At 33.6% G+C, this 16,444-nt stretch overlaps 1 protein-coding gene across 3 annotated transcripts in view; it reads left to right on the plus strand.

Annotated features, from left to right (window-relative positions):
- The window catches only part of ZFR (zinc finger RNA binding protein), a 70,448-nt gene that overhangs the window by 42,299 nt on the left and 11,705 nt on the right, over positions 1 to 16,444 (plus strand). For 2 of the 3 annotated variants that reach the window (XM_057496062.1, XM_057496065.1), the window contains 4 exons: positions 1,597 to 1,747; positions 3,741 to 3,882; positions 8,441 to 8,538; positions 9,402 to 9,497. In XM_057496062.1, the coding sequence (XP_057352045.1) occupies positions 1,597 to 1,747; positions 3,741 to 3,882; positions 8,441 to 8,538; positions 9,402 to 9,497 (487 nt within the window). The remainder of the gene's footprint in view (positions 1 to 1,596; positions 1,748 to 3,740; positions 3,883 to 8,440; positions 8,539 to 9,401; positions 9,498 to 16,444) is intronic. The other variant, XR_008995316.1, reaches the window with a different exon arrangement.

A 16,444-nucleotide genomic window follows, 5' to 3' on the forward strand; every position in this document is an offset into this window, starting at 1 on the left:
GTGGTGTATTCATAATTTTTACTTTGAACCAGGTTTCTTTGGCATTTCATATTTGTATATGGCATCCTCTAGTGCACAGAAGCTCTACTCTCTGGAGCTGCTCAGCCCCTAAAGTAATGTCAGGGGTCGCAGGGGAGTGGTCATGGTGCCTGGGTGGAGGAAAGAGCTGTTTCCTGCTTCCCATCTGCTATGCCTGTCTCCACTGCCAGAACCAGTGGGCCGAGCACACAGGCATAAGCCTCTGTGCTTTGTATTTAAAGTTGCTGTAGATGGGGCTTCCCTCTCTCTGGCCTTATGCCAGGGTAGGGTTTGCCGGTGTGCAAGCGAGGTGGGGCTGGCCGGGAGGAAGGCACAGTAGGCTGCGTATCACGGAGGGGGTCCTTCAAGCTGTGTAGCCAGCCAGGAAGCTGGAGCACCTGAAGATTGTGAAAGTTCCCATCCTGCTGGGCAGAGTGCACCTGGACAATTTTGTCTACCTGTCCTTTCTCCTGAGCAGTAAGCTCTGTGCAATCCTTGCCCATTTGGCAGCCCTCTTGCTGTTAGGAGGTTTCTCAGACTGCCCGCCTTTCTTTTGTCCCAGAGCAGCCAGATATGGATCCCTGCTTTCCACAAGTGGCTGGAATCTCAGTCTATCCAGGTATTCTGCCTGTCTTAGCTTTCCAACCCCCTAATCACAAGAGTATCATGAAAGCACCATGAAATGTAGGTTTGTGCTCCCAGGGCAGATCTCCAGTTAGGTATTCAGCAGTCTCAGGCCTTCACTCCTTCCCCGCTCTTTCTCTTCCTCATGCCAGTGAACTGGGGTGGGGGAAGGTCTTGGGTCCAGCTGGGCCACAGCTTTGGTACATTACCCTGCTCCGTGAGGTTTATTCTTTTCTCCAGGTGTATGCAGTTTGACACAGCCCTTTTTCCTGTTGCTTTTTCAGGGTTAGTCATATTAATTATATTTTCATATTATATGTGGTTTTAGGACGAAGCCTCTGTCTCACCTCTCACACCATCTTTAATCTCAACTTCCTTTTGTTAAAATGAGAAATCATTCCGTACAATCTCAAACTTCGTAATTTTACTATTAAGTTCATATGAAATTATTTTACACCTGTTTTTAAAGCATCCTTTATAGTTTTTCTAATTACATTTACTTATTAACTGAATTGTTTTAATTTGTTGCCTCTGTCTCATGTTTAGTCTTTTTTTTTGCAACACTTTCCTTAATGTACTGCCTGTAAAGCATGAGTAAACCCAAGATATAGCAACATCTTTCATAGTTTTACATTGAGATACAATTTTTCATTTTCCCTTTGCTATTTGGAAATATTTCTGTGTTATATTAAACATGACTTATTCTAATTTATAAAGTGAGAGAAGTATTAGTGTTTTTTGCAGTTGTCCCTTTGAGAACTTGGCTCTTAATTGATTTGCCGATCCGTATATCTTATCTAAATGAAAGATACTTCTAAAAATATTAAATGTTTTTATATTGTATTGAAAATTTTAGTAGTATGAAATTTACTAAATTTATTTTTGTATGTTTAGAGATTATTATGGTTCTGCTTGATTAGAGAAATATCATAATATAATTTGATCTCACTGCAGAGCTTTAAAGGGAGTTTTGCGAGTGGGAGTTCTGGCAAAAGGATTACTTCTCCGAGGAGATAGAAATGTCAACCTTGTTTTGCTGTGCTCAGAGAAACCTTCAAAGACATTATTAAGCCGTATTGCAGAAAACCTACCCAAACAGCTTGCTGTAAGTATTATGGAAAATTCATTTTTACTGCTTGTCTAGTTCAAAGTTTTTGGTAGGGCTAACTTTGTTTCAGCTTAAACCTAAACAAGTCTTTAAAATTTTGTCTTGGCTTTCTATATGGAGTTTTTTCCTAGATTGTGCAGGTTGGTTAGAATTGTTTTCTACTTTGTATTTTTCTGTTTTATTGTGCTTGAATTTGGCATGAAGCCATTTTGTTAATTTATTTAAAAATGTAAAATTGTAGCACATGTCCTCTTCCTGTTCTTTTTCTAAGATTTGAATCATAAGAAAGAAGGCAATTCAGGACCAAAAGTTGTATATTTATTTATTTATTTTAAGCAAAGCCCACGTCTAGCAAGCTTAAATTTTTTATATTCATGAACTTTTTGCCTATTTAGTTGAATACATGTTCTTAATAAAATATAGTAACTAAAATAGTCTTTCTGATTTGAATCTCCCAATTTTAATGCAGTTATTTTTGTTTTTCTCCATGTTATCATGGTAAGAATTACTTCTGTCTCCAAAAGTCATGACAGTGCACAATTAGTAGAATATCCCCTTCTGCTCCTACAAAAGCAAACTTTTTTTTCTCTTAAATTTGAATCTTTAAAAATTTTATACATTAGCTTATCAGAATCTCAGACTGATTTAAAATAGATTCCTTAAATAATTTAAGTATAAAACTTATTTCAAAGCCTTGGAGTTTAATTGGGCATTCTGAATCTAAGTTGATTGACATTTCATTTGTAATGGGTATTTTACAGTAGTGAGTCAGAATAAATAGTACCTGACCATAGCAGAGCAACTGATAACAAAAGGGATAGCAGGGCGCATCTAGTGAACGTAAGCTCTAATAACTGGCACTTTCTGTGTTTGCTTCATATTTCCATTGTTCTAGATAGGAAGTTAAGTTTTTGTGGGTGAGTCTTTTTACATATTAGGAGCCAGCAGAATGGGCATTGTATGTCTGCTTACCGCTCTGTTGAGGCTGTGAGGTCAACAGAGGGGGAGAAGAAAAGGTTTAAGCATGTTGCAAGAATTATGTAATTTGCCAGAAACGTTCTCATTCTAATTGTGTGCTTAGTAAAACTACAAAGCAGGAAATACATACTAACGAATCAACAGTTAAGCATTTAAGCTGAAAAGCAGAATAATACTCTTTCCATTTCTAAATCAGTCTGTACTTACTGTACAAGTGGATAAGCAAGAGAAATGAATTCTTCATGATCACCATAATTAACATTTGTATAGTACTTACCATGTGCCAGGCACTATTTTAAGTGCTTTACTTAATTAAATTAATCCTTAACAATTCTATAGGTTAGTTAAGATTACTATCCCCAGAATAGTATATAGGAGAGTTAAATAATTTGCCCATTTTTATATCACTAGTGAAGTAGCACAGCCAGGATTTGAACCTAGATACTATTCTGTAAACAGTCCATGTAATTTGTATAGTTGCATTTCTTCATGGAAACTGGGCCTTATTACAGGTGTACCAGATTACGTGAATCCTGGCTTTTCTTGATACTAACCAGGACTTTTTGCTCCCTGATAAAATGTGCATCTGTTGATTTCATATTGTACAATGGGAATGGTTGAATTATGTGTGGCTCCTATTAGGCTCAAGTATCTATTTTAGTTTCATTCAAATTCTGAAAATATATGAGTATTTACCCAGATGCAGTTTGGAAGGTACATTAATAAATATGGCAGTATTTCTTTTATCCACAAAGTCACTTAAGGGGGATACACAAATAACTCGTATGATAAAAATAATGATAAGTATTAGCATAGCAAAGAATTCTAGAAAGTGGAACAAGAGATTAATGATAATTGCATTTTTTGCAAGACTTCTCGGAGGGAGTAGTATATGAATTAGTCCTTATAAGATGGTTAAGGTAGGAAAAAAGAAATGAAAGAACCATAATGAAACAGTTTTATCTAATAATTTAAAAGGTCCAACTAATTTCTTATACTTTTCATTACATAGGTTATAAGTCCTGAGAAGTATGACATAAAATGTGCTGTGTCTGAAGCGGCAATAATTTTGAATTCATGTGTGGAACCCAAAATGCAAGTCACTATCACCCTGACATCTCCAATTATTCGAGAAGAGAACATGAGGGAAGGAGGTTGGAAAGCCATTAAACATTCTACTAGTATTAACTATTTTTTTTTATTCATCTACTCTTTTAGATGGCATTAAGCCCTAGAAGGCAACATGCTGGCATTATGTATGAATTTGATTGTGTTATATGGCAACCAGTTTTGCTTAAGATGATTTCCCAGAAAGTAAATGCTCTTTTTAAATAATGTATGTTTATATAAAACACTCATGGTATTATTGATTTTCTTGATTTTTTTTCTTTTCTTGCTAACCTCAGATTTCTGGAAAAAAGTTCAAAATTATTCTTACTGAAATAGTTGACATGTGAAAAAATTAAGTGTTGCTAGTAAGGGGGACACAAATTTAACTTCCGTTAAAAAGTTCTTGTGCTTGCCTTGTCTTACAAAAAAGACAAGAGAGTTTCAGAAACAAAATTGGTTAATATAACATCTACATTTGAAGAGGCATTGTTATATATGTAATCATGGATTTGGCTCATTCTCAGGTAAATATTTCTAGTTCTCTGAGGTTGCTCTTTGGTTTGAAGCACTTTCATAAATGCAGAGCATCCTAATGCACATAGATTTGGGCATTTGGCCCTAATACTATACTAGAGATATTGAAAAATAAATGATGTAGGTGCAGTTAGTGAGTTATGTACAATTCAGGGTTCTTAAACTTAAGTTACAATTGTAGAATATGAAATCCAGCTGGTGCCAGCAATGTTGCTTTAGGGACTGTTCTATAACATTCTCAAAGCTTCAAAAGCTTTTAAGCCAAAAAGCATGGTCAGTGTCTGCCATATGTTGGTTCTGTTGTTTTATGGGTCAGATAAAATTTACTTTGTTTCCTTTCGTGTTGTTTTTGTACCTCTGAACTTGTTGAGTATGGAGTTATAATTCACACTGATATTTCTTTGTGACACAATTAGAGAAGAAAATACTATATATTAAATATTAAAATTAATTTGAAATGGTATCAGTAGGCTCTCAATTACTGTCCCTTTAAATTTATTTTCTTACAGCAAAGCATTTTAAGGCACTGGGTTTTTTCCATAACCCAGGAAAAGAACATTTTATTAAAAATGTGGTCATAGGGAGACATGTCTAGTCTTGCATACTTTGTATATACACCACGTCAGGACTTGTATGTTGTATAAGCTTTGCATCTTAAAAAAAACTGGTATTGTGTAAAGGATCTTTCATGTGAAAATGAGTTTCCACACAAGGTCCGGCTGTGGATGGTACTGCAAAACAGTTCTTGAGTCAATCTAGTCAACTATATGTAGCCTATCACTCTTATAATTTAAAAAATATATTTTAATGCAATATAAGTAAAAGTTGCTATACTTAGATGAAATTACACTCACATAATGATTTAACTTTATTTCAATATAATTGTCTAATTAAATTTAGGCTTAGTTAAATTTGTGCAGTATCAAGTCATTTTATGTTGCAAAAATCTGAAGTTAGCTATAGTATTTGTAGTAAGAGTTTTCGATACCCCATCCCTTCTAAAGGAAACAAAACTATATTTTTGTCTGACCCAGACTTGAGTTCGAATTATTGTTCTGAATTTCATAAATATGAGAGAAATGAAAAGTCGTAAATCGAAAGGTTTTACCTCAAGACACTGAGCTGAAAGTTGGATATGCAAAAAGTTTAGAAACATTGGTAAGAGTGTTCCTTGCTGCAGATAACTGCAGTAAACCATGTCTTTAGCTTCATTATGAAGATTGCTTCTTTCTTGCTGCAGAATAATGGTATGTATTCTCTTTCACTGCAGCTCCCAATGCTCTGTGTCTTAAAATCATTTAAAGCCTAAGCCTATAGCTTGCTTTGGGAAGTTAGCACAGGGGTAAGGAAGGCTTTGCCGGAAGAGCAGTTGTAAATCACAAGACTTGTGACTTGCGCATGGTGCCGGTAGCCTCTTTAATGAGTGATTATCCTGTTTAGCATCAAAAATTATTTAAATGAAATGAATAAATTGCCCAAATAACTGTTAAACGCATGACAGATCTAATTTTTATGGTACCGTGTTTGACAGTTAAACATTAAGTAAACATTTAATTGACTTGAAGCTTGCAATGTTCAAAATGCTCTAACCTTTGCTACAGTCTTTCTGCAGCAAGTCAAGTATTGTGTATGTTTTTTTCCACCTGTAGCTTACAGGCCGGTCCAAAGCCTTCTAGCAGAGGGAATTGATTCCTGTCAGGGGTTGCTGCCAAGACATCGGAAGGATTTTTGACCAAGGTTTTCAGAGCTCAGTGTCACACCTGCCATTTGATTAAGGAGGGATTTTGGATGCAGAGTCTGGCATTTGTTGTCCTTTGTGTGCGTGTTTCGTTTGTTTTGTCTTTGTCTCTTTTAGAATTGAGCAGTGTTCACACTAGTTTTTAAATGGTTGGGTGGATTATATATTTTATATAACCATGTTAATTTAAATTAATATATTCCCATTAACTTTTAATCATAAAATAGTGTGGACACAGCATGTCTTCTAACTAGTGATTAACCCCTTAAAATCTGTGAAATACATCCATGTAGGGTAAGAATTTGCTCTTTTTTTGCCCTTTTTTTTGTAAATTGATTTTTGTTTTGTTAACTGGGTATTAGGCAACAAGTATGATTTTAGCACTATATATATAAGGGGTTAATCCACTTGAAACACAAAATGGATGCAAAAATCCACACTCTAAATTTGACAGAACTTTCCTACTTATAGCTCTTAATTTGTTTAAAATTACAATAGGTGTTTTGGCATCTTTGAAATTATATCATTAGTTAAAATTTCCCAAGTTATGAATGTTCATGTGCAAAAAGAATAATTTTCTTACATATTGGAGGAAATTATAACATTGTGAATTAACATTAGAAATTCAGAAACTTTTCAGAAAGAGATTGTACATTGTCACCTATTTGCATACTAGCTTTAGCAAAGAATGTAAGTAAGGGAAATGGAAACAGGGTCCTTCAGCATGTTCTCTAACCCTGCTTTGAGGGGAGTGGGTTTTTATATTTGTTGTTGTTTCTTTTTCTGCTTCATTAGTTAGCTGTGCTTTCCTGTGTTCCTTTTCTGTATCAGAATAGCTCATTTCTTACGTTCACTGTATTTCTGGATTTAGTAGGTGGTCCTTGTAGGTTTTGAGATTATTACATTAAAAATTAATCTTTTTGTCTTGGTAGTGTCTTCTTAGTACCCAGTTTCTCTTTGGTGTTCATTCTCAGAATGCCTCATAGTGTTCCTTGATTATCTGCAAATCTCCCTTCTAATATGTCTTCTGAAAAATCTGAGCCATCTGATAATTTGAGGAGTAATAACTAAGAATAGAAAGCCCAGATGGGATGGAATTATCACTTTGAAAATGTTTTTTTATGTTATCTACTCAAAATAAAGATAAATATGTTTTAAGATTTCAGAATGCATATAAAATCACAACCAAATAACTTGCCCAGAGTTGCAGAAAATCCTCTTTAACTTTTTCTTTAATCATACATTCCTCTTTTGTCCCTTGTATTCATTTGGTGCCCTCAGTGTTACTAAGTTATATCCTCAGTGCCCCATAATTTTGTTGCTTTTTAGCCAAAAGGCTATTAAGTTCAATAGATACTTGCCTGGTATATTATTTTCCTATACTTAGAAAATATTTACTCTGTTAAGATCCCAAGAGCTGTGAATTAGATTGACTTAATTGGCATTTACTTTTGAATAGTTTAATTAGTAAATTTGCTGTTACTTTTACACACATTTTACAGATATTTTTAGGTGAATATAAAGCTGGCCTTCCAATTACTTTAAAGAATGTTAAGTTAACTTCTTGTCCTGGTTTAGGTTCATATTTTCTTCTCATGTAGCTCATTTATGTTTTAATACAATAACCTGATTAAAATTAGTTACTGTACAACCATAGACACTTCATATTGTTTATCATCACTGCTTACTGTATCTCTTCTATTTCTATACTTAACTTTATTTAATTGTGCTAGTTCCCATTGCCCTTTTCTACTTGACCCACTGTTTTTTCTCCAATTATTCTTGGGAGGACTTTGTGGGAACTTTGAATTTTTAAAAAGAATTCATAATTCCTTATCGCCAAAATTCCCTGGGAAGAGAAAACATTGAACTCTTAGAATTGCCTGTTTTTGGCTCTTTGTTTTTTCTATGATTATTACTGTATTGATCATTCCATATTTATCATTAGTTCTAGCCCCAAAATAACCTGTGACCATTTAGAATGGTTTATTGTACATTCTCATTTATTAAGGTGGATTTTTGTGTTCCCTCTTGTTTGTCTTTGTGATCGTGCTCTGTGTCTAGTAATCCTTCCTTTTAATTTTATTTTGGTGGGTAAGGTTTACATTTGCAGAAACTATTTATTGTATTTCTAAATTAAGATTTTTAATTAATTTTCCTTTTGATCTTCATATCATGTAAATTTATTGAAAATAACTCCCTGGGTACATTAAAGTGCTGATAAATTCTCAAATGGCTCATGTGACACTGATGCTACTTTAAGGAAGTGTCTTGCTCACCTGGTCAAACACCCATTCCTCACTGCATTTTGCCAATTCAATCCATTTTAGATGTAACCTCGGGTATGGTGAAAGACCCACCGGACGTCTTGGACAGGCAAAAATGCCTTGACGCTCTGGCTGCTCTACGCCACGCTAAGTGGTTCCAGGTTCGGAACATCATTTTACTTTTTTCTTGTAGCCTTATGAGAGAGTAGTTCAGCACACATGTTTAACTGTGTTTAAACATTTCAAAAGATTGCCCAAGCACTACTATTTTAAATTAAATCTCAGAAAATACGTTAACATAGAAAGCTGGGTATGAAGATCTGCATATTGCAGTTACTATTAATTTGACAATAAACTTATGTTTGGGGGGTATTTCATAGTTTGGGTTTTTTTATTTTTATTTTTAGTGGCTATATTTAAAGTTGACTTGTTTAGGAACATCACATGTTTGTGTATATATATTATATTCCATAAGGCTGCAGATTAACTTTGCTTTAAATAATGGAATATGTGTTTAAAGCTTTGTGTATAGTTTTAAGATTTTCCCCCCTCTTTCTCTAAGTTAATAAGTGTAGGGAGTGAAAGGTGAGGAAGCAGCTGTTTGGTTTAGTGACTTTGCAGCCATGCAAAGGCACAGAAGGGAAACCAAACAGATTTCCTTAACCTTTCAGTCCCTAGACAAACTTTTTAGCTCTTTACTTTTTCTTTTATTTCTAATGTAGGCAGATTTTTTTTTTAAGTTTACTGTTTTAAATGAACACAGGTCAAGGTTCACAGGGGATCAAGAAATAGTATTCTTGTATAATCTGTTTACTTTGACCTAAAATACCAGCTTTTAAATACTAACCCTGGCATAAAATATTGCTGTAAATGGCAGCTCATTGAATTCAATTTTAAGTGTGGTTATTTTTGTTTTATTTTTATCTGAGCTTCCATTGAACAGTGGTATTTTAACTTTTTTTCATCAAGGGATATCTTCAATATTTCTAAGATTAATTCAGTTGGTTTTTGTGTTGCTCCTAAGGCTAGAGCTAATGGTCTGCAGTCCTGTGTGATTATCATACGTATTCTCCGGGACCTCTGTCAGCGAGTTCCAACTTGGTCTGATTTTCCAAGCTGGGTAAGTAGTATGTAACTGTAGATATGAAAAATAAATATTTAGGAAATACCTCTGCAGTTTTTATAGACTCAGCTGACATTTAATTATCAACTTTATTTTCATTTCCTAAATACAGTTTCTTTCCTCTTCTAGTGAGAAATACTGGGGGGAGGGCATCTTAGATGCCTAATTTTCTGAGAATTTACTATTTAAAGACTGGGATTGAGGTTTCTTTTTGTATTTTTCTCTCCCTTTTTTTTTTGCTCTTCTCACAGTGTTTATTAATTTTTTTAAAATAACAGCAGTTACTGGCATTTACACACATAGAGGTACAAAAGCTAGAGCTGTTAATCTCCCTATGCAGGGTTTTGTTGACTTTTTAAAAAAATAATGTATATACTTGGAATTTTAAAAATTTGTAAATGTAGATTATTTGAAAATGTATTAAGTTAGGAAACTCAGTTAATGCAGAAAGACATCAGGTAAGAAGTGAAATCCTTCTCATCATTTACAGGCAAGTTATCTTAATAGTATGTTGGCACTTACTCCAGGAAAAAGATGCATGCATATACATCATTTCATACATCTTTCTATTTTTATATATGTGCCAAGTATCCCTTTGATTTTTTAAATCTTTTTGGTTCCTGAATAGCAAGAATTCAGGTGCAAAGGAATCCATTGAGAAACATAATTGTACCTATTAATTTCAGAGTTGTGTTAGTGAGAAGAGTGTTAAAATAATCAGGGTTACCTTAATTTTTTTTTAAACACAGGATTGATTATATTATTTACATTTTTTCCATCTCTTAAATGCATCTTAGAGCTCTTTGAGAAGGGCACAGTCAGAGCTACCTTATCTCTCTGTTGAGTACAGTATATTCCCTTTGTATAGACGTGCCATGTTTTATTCAACTGGTATCCATTTGATGTACACTTCAGTTATTTCCAATGTTTTGCTGTTAAATCTTCATTATATTGTTGTCAAGCTTTATGTGAGTATTATATTTATGTGATAAATTGCTAGGGCTGGAATTCCAAGGTCAAAGAATTTGTGCTAATTGTTCACCAGAAAGTTGGAACATTTAAAACTTGCAAAAAACTGTTGGACTGATCATTGCCTTTATACTCTCATCAACTCTGGAATGTCATCACACTCAACTAATAATATGACAAGTGAAAAATTGTGTGTCATTTTTTATTTATATAATTATTCCAGGCATTTGTAATAATTTTTCTTTAAACAGCCAATTCCTTTGGTACTCAACATTTTCTTAATAAATTGTATTAACTCTTTGTATAAGAAATTAGCCCTATTGAAAATGATTTTTTCCAGTTTTTATGTTTTCAGCTTTATGATATTTTTGCTAAAAAAGTTTTTGAATTTTTACAAATTCTAATAATCCATTGATCTTTTATGGTTTTTGGGTTTTGTATTCTACCTACAAAAACCTGTTCTATTTAAAGTTATAAATTAGATCAATACATGGTTTCTTCTATAACTTATTTCGCATCAAAGTATATTTCCACAAGTGCATATATAACACATGTACATACATACATACACACAATATATGTATTTTTTAATACATAGCAAAAGCTCTCAGAATGATATATTCTAACTCAAAATAGCAGTTGTTTCTTCGGAGTAGGAGAAAGGAATGATGAGGATAGAGGTTTATAATTTTAGTTTTTACCAGGTAAAATATCCACACATAACTTGAATAATTAAAAATTAATTTGAAATCATAAATGAGTTAAGGATGGATCCGATTATTCCAATACCATTTAATTACTTACTAATGATACCTGTTCTCCCAACCTCCAGTCTGAAATATCACTGTTAACATAAACCAGTGGTAATAAGCCAGGGACAGTTTGCCCTTCAAGGGACATTTGGCAATGGCTGGAGACATTATCGGTTGTCAAGAATGGTCATCAGTAGCACTGAGATTGAGAAATCCTGTCATAACTAAAGTTCTTTTTTGTGGGCCTATTTCTGCAGTAGTCTTTCATTCCTCAGTCCATTTTCTTTTCTAGTACCAAACTCTTTTAATTAGTGAAGCTTCATAGTGTGTTTTAAAGCTCTGGTTGCCCTGAATTACACCCCTCCCTCTCCATACTCTGCCTCTTGTTGTAAACACCATCTTGTACAGAAAATCTTTTTTGGCTTTCTTGTATGTTTGTTTTTCCAAGTGAACTTGACTACCATTTTGTTCAGTTTCTCCAAAGTTCTCTTGATATGTTTTAAATAGTACTACATTAAGTTAATAGATTAATTTGGAAAATGTCATCACTTTTATAATAGTAGCTCTTCTTAAGAGTATGGCATGTTCTACTTACTGAAATTAATTTTAGGAAGCTATTTAGATGTGAATAGGTTCTTGCATGTTAAGTATTCTTTTTGGTTGTAAGTAGGTATTTTATCTTTTAGAGTGTTTTTTTTCCCTCACATCCTATTTTCTGGTTTATGTATATAAAGGCTATTAACTTTGGCTATTAATTTGTAACCCACCACCTGACTGCATTTCTTTATTTGTAATAATTTCTTCGCAATTCTTCTGGGTTTTTTTTGTCTTGGAATCATATCTACAAATGCTATTTTGCCTTTTTCCAGTATTTTTCCCTTTTTCTAACTTAATTGATACTTCTAGAATATGGAATAAAAGAAATAATACTTCATGTGCATTTTGTGTTCTAATGGTATTGAAAATGCTTCTAGTGTGAAAAGTGTATTAATATTAAGCATGGTGGTATATATACCCTTTCATTTGAGATTTTTACTACTTTATCAGATTAGAAGCATCAATCTTCTTAATTTACTAAAGTAATTTGGTATCAGGAATGGAAATGGAATTTTATCAGATCACATTTCAAGGTTTATTGACATGACACATAGTTCTTCAACCTTTTAATACTGTATATTATACGAATAGATTGCCTCATTGAGCTAACTTTGATAAGTATGGTTCTCATGTGTTTGAGAATAACGTTAATGAACTGTTCTGTTATGGATAGTCTATTATAGGAACTGTATAGTGACATAAGGGAAATTTTTATAGTTTTATTTTTGTGTTCTGTCAGATTTAGAATCAGTAAGCATGCACAAAATATATAAAAACAATTTGGAAGCTTTAAACTCTGGAACAGTTCTGGTAGCATTCTTGACAATTTATAAAATTCATCTGATGTCATCTCCCAGTCCCCTTTAAAGTGGTAGCATTTTCTCAGCTTTTTCTGTTGTTATTAACTATAGTCTGTTTAATTTGTTTGTCTCCTCGGGTTAGTTTTGGCAGCTTGCGTTTTCCTTGAAAAATCAACCAATTCAGCTCATAATCAAGTTTTTATGTAATAGTTTTGCCCTCTTGGCCTTTTAAATATTTAGAGCATCTTTATTATCATTCTTTCTGCTTTTAATTCTTCCCTGCTTGATTAAACTAACTAGTAACAGCAATTGCCATCTAGGAGCAGAATGGACAGGTGGGTGTTTCAGTTATTTATTTGTGCTCAGAATTCATTAAATTCTTAATAGATCTTAAATATAAAAATTTATAAGCATTATATAACTTCAAATTTTTTAAATATGTAAAAATGTAAGCATTTTATATCATCATTCTACTTCCTGCTTCCTTAAACTTCAGTTCCCACAACCCAGGTGCATTTGAGACTGTTCCTGTTGTAATAAGTCCAAATTTCAGTACTTAAGAGAGTAAACTCTCAGGCCGCTCCTTCTGGGCTACTCTCGAACCTCAAGTACAACACTGCCCTACCCTAGACCTTGCTTTTTCCTCTTTATCAGAGAGAGACATCACCTACAGAGGGCACTCTACGTTTTGAGGGTGCAGAGCTGTAAGAACTTAGTGGAAAACAAAGATTGCACAGGTAGAAGGATTTGGAAGAGCATAGGTTTTGGTGAGGTGACAGTAGTAGGCAGAGTCAGGGAGGGCAAACAAAGCTGCTGGCTGAGTTTTGAAATCATGTGTACCAATATGGTAGTTGAAAACACCAGGATGTCAGTATTTTGACATTTAAAAATCACTCTTGTATACTTTAGGTTATGGTTTATCTATTTTATTACTTTTTCCTCTCCCCAAAGAATCAGCTCCTTGGATTTATCTACCAGATCTGTCATTTCCCTCTTTAATAATTTATTAATTTCTGATTTCATCTCTAACTTTTTTTGTTGGGTTTATTTTTTTTACAAATTTCTTGAGTTAGATACTTGTTTCATTCACTCTTTAATTGTATGGAGGTTTTTAAATTGTAATTTAAGGCTGAACACAGACTTTTAGCTGCATATGTAATATTTTCTCTTTATATTCTATGTAGTCTGAAATCTGTTTTAATATTGTCTTTAAGCCAAGCATAGTTTTGAGAAAATTTTAAGTTCTGCATGATTGAAGGAGGGTTGCTTTTGCTTTTGTAAATAAGTTCTCGTTTTTATAGTATTATAATCCATTCACTGTATTCTATTATTTGCAGTTTTTTTGGAATTTAAAGTTTTTCTTTGTGGTTTAATGCATACAATTTAAGTAAACTATGGATGCTTAAAAGATGTGTTCTCAGCAAGGTATCGTGTACTGTACCTTTTGGTTCAGCTTCATCAGTTATTTTGTTCATATTTTCTGTATTTCCTTATATTTTTTTGTGTGTACTTCATCTGTTCATGAACTGAAGAAAAGGAATTAAAACCTTGTATTGTGTTCCTGTTAATTTCTGTCCTGTTACTGTAAGTTTGTGCTTTACTGTTTGTTGCAGTGATATTTTGGGCATAAACACTTAAGACAAGTTATGTCATTATTGTGGATTTGAACTTTTCTGCCATTGTAAAGGACCTCTTAGTTAACGTTTTCTGCCATAAGTTAATAATGTGCCCATTTATTAATGTTGAGACTAGCTCGTTTGGTTACCATTTGTCTGGTATGATTATTTGTGATTTTTTTTCCTGTCCTTTGTCATAATTCTTAAGTTTCCTTTTCTTGGTCTTTGTGTGAATGTGTTTTCCTTCTTGCTATTTCATTGTTGTGCTTCTAATTTCATGTGATACTCTCCTTTGTTAACAATTTTAGATAAATGTCTGTCAACCACAGATCTATAAAACTTGAGAAAATTATCATTTATATTTCCTATTCTCCCTCCCACCAAAAAATCCTCCCTTTCTGTTATGGTTTCTTCTTTCATTTGTTTCATTCATTTCTTTAATGTATTGAAACCTTATTTCTTGATTTATCTTACTCATATGCCAATTCTACCAAGAAAATGAGGAAATTTACACAGTTATGCTTTTTTAACTTTAAAAGTGTAAAAATAACTACAAGTACGTGTGTAGTCACATTCCCTGTGATTGTTGAATGTTCTCTGTTTAGATGGTTCAGTGCAACTGCTGGGTTTTTTACTGAAGTTTCTCCTTCTCGTTTCTTGATTGATTGCATTTCATCATCAAATAGTTTTTATCAAAAAGTATTTCAGTTTTTTAATTTCTTTCATGTTTGAGATTCCCTGCCATTACGTTAACAAGATATACATTGTCAGGTCACAGTATTTTCCCTCTCCAATTTTAGTTTGCTCCATTGATCTTCCAGCACTGAGTATTGTTAAGGCTAAATCCAGCAGATATTTTTGCCCCTTTTCTACAGATTTCTGAAAGAATTCTTTATCCTTGAATTTCAATAACTTAACCAAATTATGTCTTGAAATCTATTTGTTCAGTATCAGCATTTCATTGAAATCTTTTGTCCTGCAGATTCAGTTATCTTTCAATTAGAAGGAAAAGCAGTCTTCTATTATGTTTGATTAATATGACCCTATTTTAGGGACATCAGTCATCCTTACCTTGGATTGCCTTTGTCCTGCATATCTGTTATCTTTGTAATTGTTTTAATCTTCATTCTCTTTCCTCCTGTGTCTCCCATGATTATCTCTGGCAGTAACTTGATTTTCACCTAATGCCTAATCTTTGCTATTTAAAATTCATTTATGAATTCTGTAATAATGTTATGTTGCATTTCACTTGCTTTATTAGCTCTGCAGTCTTCTTTTTCAACTCAGTTTTGAGCTCTTAATTCTATTGGCGTTTTACATTTATCAAGTTCTCTTATAACTCAAACCATTAACAGATTTATATCTTCATTCCCTTAAATTAAGATTCTTCCAGAGTGGGCTTTTTTAAGACATTATTTTTTAGAGCAATTTTTGAATTTAGAATTGAATTTAGAAGCAAACTTGAGCAGAAAGTATAAAAGAGTTCCCACATAGCCTTTGTTTGCCCCCCCACACACATACACAGCACCCCCGTCAACATTTCATGCCAGAGGGGTACATTTGTTAGAAGCCATGAACTTACATTGACACACATCACTGTCACTCAGAATCCATAAAAAATAGATTTTTTGTCTTTTTTTTTCATGCTATTTTCCGCCAAATACAAAAATATGCCTAGTTTTTTCATCTCCTTAGTGCTTAGCATCATCAGGTTCCATTACAAAATCGTCTTTCTTTGCTGAGAAATTCACACTCAAATTGTCTTTGTCCACACCTTTTAAGATACCTCTCCCTTCTCTTCCCCTGTGAGGATTGATTATGGAAAGGAGTGAGATTTGGCATCCTGCAGCTTGGTTAGAGACAGGCTGTGCTCTCCTATGTCTTGATTGAATGTGCTATGGCGCTCTGAGGTGGAATCCATTGGCACCCCTTCAGGCTCTCTGTTTGAAAGCCAGGATGGTCTCCTTTGAGCCTTTTCCTATGCAGAATCTGCTCTATTTCATTCATGAGCCTGTTTATCGCCTCCTTTTAGGAACGACTTCTGTTTCCCTGAACCAATAAAGGGTTTTCTTCATATGAAGCCACTCTGGGCATTTGTGTTGAGAGTTCACAGCCATCTTCAGTATTTTTCCCTACATCTTAATCCTTTGGAATATATCTTACATTATTCATTTTTCCATTTATCTACATGTTAACTAAATGTCTATTTA

Source organism: Manis pentadactyla, chromosome 2 (genome assembly GCF_030020395.1).
Source record: "Manis pentadactyla isolate mManPen7 chromosome 2, mManPen7.hap1, whole genome shotgun sequence".
NCBI classification, from domain to species: Eukaryota; Metazoa; Chordata; class Mammalia; order Pholidota; family Manidae; genus Manis; species Manis pentadactyla.